Below are 6335 nucleotides of genomic sequence, written 5' to 3' on the forward strand. Positions count from 1 at the left end.
AACGATGATGATGATGATGATGATGAAGGAGAGAACAGAAGCAAAGAATAAATTATATACATACACACATGCATACTGATGTATACATAATGTATACACACATTTACATATGTACATAGTATGTACTTTAAACTAAAGCCAAGATTGCAATAAAGCGCATTTTTAGCTCATCGCCATCGTGTTTCTTATTCATTACTTGGAAGAATAAAAGTGAAGTCTACTTTATTATTTAAATTATTAAATTAAAGAGTACCGGGAATTTATAAAATCAAATATTGTATGTTTCGTGTTGTTAGTGGCTTAAATTTAAATTATTATTGCTTTTATCTAAACATTCTGTCTAATAGAAGATTGACAGTGAAATAGCTGATACCCATTTAGAATAAAAGTAAAGCAGTGCGTTAAAAAAAATACTATAAATATACCAAAAGCTATATTTGGTATATTGGTATAGTACTATAATTAATATATATCACAGAGTGCAAGATATATCAGATTTTAAATTATATTAAATCAATATATCATGAAATTACTAGAACTATACTCGATGGTATACTATATATTGGTATATTGCTATAGTATTACATTCATTATACCAATGAGTACAAATTATACCAGATTGTCAGGCAAAGCAAGTAAGACCCATAGTTAGCAGGCGCTTTTGTCCACACAAAAGTATTTCTTAAATAAGTTTTACAATTTTTATCTGATCACAACCAAATGAATTCAGAAATCATATAGACTATAATTAATTTTATATGTACCAATCACGACTCTAACTTCAAAATTTCGCTTGTTATTGGATATACAAAAAAATATATACCAAAAGTCATATTTGGTATATCTATGTAGTAATACAATTTAAAATTTACCATATAGAACATTGTCTCTGAGATCTAGGTGTTCATACGGACGGACGGACAGACAGACAGACATACGGACATGGCTATATCGTCTCGGCTGTAGTTGATGATAAAGAATATATATATATACTTAATTGGGTAGAAGATGCCTGCTTTTTCCTGTTACATCTTTTCCTTTAACCATATGGATAGCGGGTATAAAAACTGATAGATAGTCGAAGTTTTAGCTGTTTGTGTGACACGTGTTGCACTTAATGATTTACTACAAAAAAAACAATTGATTTAAATGTGCAAATAAAGTGCTCACATTTTATTTGTTTTTTATTATCTCACAAAACTATCAGTTAATTAATTACACAAAAACTTAGTGTTGAAAGCTGTCGATTTGTGCTACAAATTGTTGCCCTAAATAAGCGGATTACATTTTGTTTAATTGGTGCAGCATTTACATAGATGAATCTATATATTTTCATTGTTACACAATTAGAAAAGCTTATTGTTATATTACATATTAGGTTGGCCAAAAAGTCTTGCGGTATTTTTATTGAATTTTCAATTGTTCATAAAATTGGTTAGAATAATGCGATTTAAGTCAAATATGCGCCGTTTTGTTCGATGACGAGTTCCCAACGAGATGCCAACTTCATAATGCCCCTCTTATAGAAGCTCGCTTTTCTATTGGCAAAAAACTCGGAGAGCCAATTTTCACAGGACTCTCTTGTGGCCAATTTCCGACTACCAAGGTCGTTCGCCATGGACAGAAATAGGTGGTAATCACTTGGTGCGAGATCCGGACAATACGGTGGATGCAATAGAACCTCCCATCCGAACTCCCGGAGCTTCTGGCGCGTCACCAAAGATGTGTGTGGCCTGGCGTTGTCCTGATGGAAGACAATTCGGCCTCTGTTGACCAAAGATGGCCTCTTCTGCTTGAGTGCTGCATTCAAGCGGTCCAGTTGTTGGCAGTACAGGTCCGAATTGAGCGTTTGGCCATAGGAGAGCAGCTCATAGTGGATGATTCCCTGCCAATCCCACCAAACACACAGAAGAACCTTCCTGGCCGTCAATCCAAGCTTGGCCACCGTCTGGGCAGCTTCACCGCTTTTCGACCACGACCGTTTGCGCTTCACGTTATCGTAAGTGATCCACTTTTCATCGCCAGTCACCATCCGCTTCAAAAACGGGTCGATTTTATTGCGATTCAGAAGCGATTCGCATGCATCCATACGGCCAAAATGTTTTTGCGTCAAGTCGTGTGGCACCCATACATCTAGCTTTTTAATCCAAGCTTCTTCAAATGGTTTAAAACGGTTTGATGACTCATGCCAAGCTCTTGGCCGATGCTACGGGTGCTACTATGCCGATCTCTTTCGATCAATTCGGCGATTTTATCGCAATTTTCGACGACAGGCCTTCCGGACCGTGGCGCATCTTCAACCACCTCCGCACCAGAACGAAAACGTTGAAACCATCGTTGTGCGGTGGAAATGGAAACTGTATCGGGTCCATAAACTGCACAAATTTTATTGGCAGCATGAGTTGCATTTTTGCCTTTATAGTAGTAGTACTGTAAAATATGCCGTATTTTCTCTTTATTTTGCTCCATGTTTGTGACGCTATAACTCACGAACGACTCAAGACAAACAACAATAAATCAAACACGTTAGCGCGGGAAAAGAGCTTTCCAAAAAGGTATCGCATGAACCGATTCGATAAATAGAACTAGAACTACGCGCTTGCAAAGACACCTATCGGAAATACCGCAAGACTTTTTGGCCAACCTAATATTTCAGCTGGAATTCAAAAGAGTCGCTTGCAGCTTCGAATAGCGCATTTCTATTGTTTCTTTTGATTAGTTGTTTTGGCATTACAATTTTCATTACTGAAATTGTAATTTTACAGAGCAGCCATTAGACTATTGTAAAAGTAATAATATATTTATTTTACAAATTTTTGATTTAGCTCAATGAAGAACAATCTACAAACCAAAAGTCAACATTAAGTATTAAATTTAATAATTAATATTAAATTGGCGAGCTTTGGAATACATTGAAAAGGTTTAAAAGAATTTTAAATATGGTATTAAATTTTAATTAACAGAATTATCAACGCATTTTAAGTATTTGAAATATAATATTTAATTGGGCAATTATTTGAAAAGATTAAAAATATTTAAAAATATAATATCACATTTATGAGAGCATTTTTCATAATTCTGTTGACCTTTTCTTTGTAGACATAAATATTATATTCTTAACTATTTTAAATATTTTCTAAGATTTCCCAAATTAAAGTATTTTAGAGTATTTAAAATATAAAATTGGTTTCAATAGCTTTCAAAAGATTTAAAAGAATTTTAATTTTAGTTTTTATTTTAATCTTAAAGTCAACAAAATATTTTAAATACATTAAGTATTTTAAATATATTTATATTGATAGAATTGGAATACTTTAAAAATATTTCAAGAGTTTTAAATACAATATTTTTTTTAGAGTACTTATTAGTAGATAAGAAGTCCTATTAGATTTAAATTAAGCGCGTTGAATATTTATTTTGCTTTTATAATTTCCGTTATTGAAATTACATTTTGTTTTAAATATTTAAAAGATTTTGTAATATTTAATAAAAATAAAATAATACTTAATTTATGTAAGTATAGAATTATGATGGTGTTTTTTTTTTTTAAATTCGATTTTGCCTTTACAATGTTTATTATTAAAATTACAAATTTTTAAAGATTTAAAACAGTTTTTAATATAATATATATTTGTTTTTTTTTTTTTAATACTTTTGATAAGACGCCTTGTTTTTATGGAAAATTTCAATTTTAAAGCGCTGCAATTGGAGCATTTTTGTATTTTCTTTTAAGTGCTAATTTATTATAGTGCAGATACTTTCTTTTTAATATTTACTATTTAAAATATGTATATACTATATAATATATACTATATATATCGGCTTGCATATTTTTGTTGGAGTTGCTATTAAGCTTGAATTGAATTGTCAAAATTGTAATATCCTGAATGTGTTTCACATTGTGATTTTTGCTCTTTCTTTTTAGTATATACTATTTACTATGTTTAATATATACTATAATATACTATATAGTATTTAGTATATAAGAATCTTTTTAATCGGTTTGTATATTTTCGCTGAAGTTGCTATTAATCTTTCCATTAAAGAACTGAATTAAATGAAAATGCGGTAAATTTTATGCAATTGCTAATGTGAATTACGAGTACATTTAATACAGAAATGGAATGCGTGCTAATATTGCGATATACTGAATGTGTTTTACATAGTATTTTCTGCACTTTATTTTTTTAGTATATACTATATATATTATATACAGTATTTAGTATATTGTATATCGTAATCGTTTTAATCGGTTTGCATATTTTAGTTGGAGTTGCCATGAAACTTTTCATTACAAAACTGAAGTAAATGAATTGAATAAAAATGCAGTTAATTTATTGCTAATGTGAATGACATTTAATACAGTTTCGAAGTGGAACGTGTGTCAAGATCGCGATATACTGAATGTGTTTTGACATCGTGTGAGATTTGTAGTGTAGCAGCATTTCATTCTAGTGTCATTTCATACTACAAAACTACTTCCACTTGTTGGTCTCGTAGTTCCACTTGGAAGAGAGGCCAGTGATGGGCTGCACCTGCAGATGGATCATGCGACGCAGTTGAGCCTGACGACGATCCTCGTCGAAGGTTTCCGGGGTGAGGCGATCCAAGCGAATGCTATAGATAATGCTGCCCAAAATGCCGATGGCCACCGCCCAGAGAGCGACGCCAATCACAAGTTTCCATTCGGGAGTGAAGTGCTGAAATTCGGCATAAGTCTGACAGAAGCTGTGGCGATAGAGACTGCGTTTCTCCTCGATCGAAAGTTTCTTCCAATCGCCCTGCTCCTTTTCGCGCAGTGCACAACTCTCCGGCGACACTTCGCCGTAGCGAATGGCCGGAAACGGAAAGTCGGCGCAGTCAATGTAAATTGGGGATCCATTGATGCCATAGCCAACAACTTCACGTTCGCCGCCCATCAAGCGTGTTGCATCGTATTGACTGTTGTGTGCACCGCGACGAATCATCGTCATCATCATGGCACTCGATGATGATGCTGTTGTCTGTGCTGTGGCCAGCTTGAGAGCTGTTCCCGCTGCTCCTGGCAGACGCACTCCAAGTGAACGCAGCATCTTCTTTGTTGTATCTTGGTTGTATCTTTAATGTATCTCTCTGCAATTGGTTTCTCGGTTTATTAATGGATCGCTGTCTCACACGTTTTTGTTACCTGCTTAAATCTCTGCTTACAATTTACAATTTTCACAATTTGTGGGCAATTTGTGTGTTTCGTAGGCTGAACAGTTTCAGTTTCAGTTTCAGAAATTGATGCCTTTGCTCGCCAGCCAAATAAATCTTACTGACTGTCGTTTTTTATTAGGCTTTCCGGCAATTGACAGCCCAGCCCCAGCCATTCCAGATGCTCAGACGTTTCACTCGTTTCACTCGTTTCAGACGTCCAGACATGGCCTACTAGGGTTGTCGACGCGCCTCACCAAAATGAGGCAGCCTCTTGAGCTGTCACACCCTCTTTTTTTTGCTTGGGGTACTTACACTTTGTCATGCAAAATGTAACGTCTTTATTTTTATGCACTAACTTGTCTCTCAGTTTAACTTTCAATGTGTGTAAGTTGATTTAAGACATAATACTTTATATTATAATATTTTTAAAATATTATTTCATAAAATCGCAATATTATTATAATAAAACTAAATATAAGATTAGATAATTAGTACTACAAATTATTATTAAATTCAAATTAAAATTGTGTTTCCATGAATTTCAAATTGTGTTAAGTAAATTTACAATTTTAGAATTAAATTGTTTGTCTTGAAGAACTCGATATGTTTCCTTATAAAAGTATAACATTCCATTTATGTGAAAATATGTATATGTCTTTTTTTTATATAATATTTAAATAGAAAATTTAGTTTGAGTCAAAACTATCATCAAATAGTATTATTGTTATTATAAAAATAATATAAGGAAAGGAGAATATTCGAATTAATTTTTATTTAAATTTTTCTTGTTTCTAAATCTACTCTTTGAAACAATAAAAAATTTAAATAGTTATTTTCATTTGGTTGCTGTTATTAATTAATCTTTACTATGATTTTTATACCCGCTACCCATAGGGTAGAAGGGTATTATAACTTTGTGCTGGCAGGAAATGTATGTAACAGGTAGAAGGAGGCATCTCCGACCCTATAAAGTATATATATTCTTGATCAGCGTCAACAGCCGAGATGATCTAGCTATGTCCGTCTGTGTGCCTGTGTGTCTGTCCGTATGAAACACTGGATCTCAGAGACTATAAGAGATAGAGCTATAATTTGTTTCGACAGCATTTCTTATGTTTGCACGCAGATCAAGTTGGTTTCAAATTTTTGCCACGCCC

The 6335-nt window shown here is 33.3% G+C and overlaps 1 protein-coding gene across 3 annotated transcripts; it reads right to left on the reverse strand.

The window, feature by feature from the left end:
* Positions 1 to 4333: 4333 nt before the first annotated feature.
* LOC132797148 (cytochrome c oxidase subunit 4 isoform 1, mitochondrial) lies at positions 4334 to 5340 on the reverse strand. Of its 3 annotated transcripts, none has more exons than XM_060808675.1 (2): positions 5188 to 5340; positions 4334 to 5112 (listed from the first exon to the last, which is right to left on the reverse strand). In XM_060808675.1, the coding sequence occupies exon 2, from the start codon at positions 5070 to 5072 to the stop codon at positions 4476 to 4478; it is 597 nt and encodes a 198-aa protein (XP_060664658.1). In that variant the 5' UTR covers positions 5073 to 5112; positions 5188 to 5340; the 3' UTR covers positions 4334 to 4475. The 3 variants fall into 3 exon arrangements, with proteins under 3 accessions (XP_060664658.1, XP_060664657.1, XP_060664656.1); XM_060808674.1 differs by having other exon boundaries at positions 5172 to 5334; XM_060808673.1 differs by having other exon boundaries at positions 5168 to 5332.
* Positions 5341 to 6335: the final 995 nt, after the last annotated feature.

Source organism: Drosophila nasuta, chromosome X (assembly GCF_023558535.2).
Source record: "Drosophila nasuta strain 15112-1781.00 chromosome X, ASM2355853v1, whole genome shotgun sequence".
Taxonomy (NCBI): Eukaryota; Metazoa; Arthropoda; class Insecta; order Diptera; family Drosophilidae; genus Drosophila; species Drosophila nasuta.

What these genes read in the sequence shown, in the direction of transcription:
- LOC132797148 (XM_060808675.1), bottom strand. Translation starts at nt 5,072, where the DNA reads ATGCTGCGTTCACTTGGAGTGCGTCTGCCAGGAGCAGCGGGAACAGCT.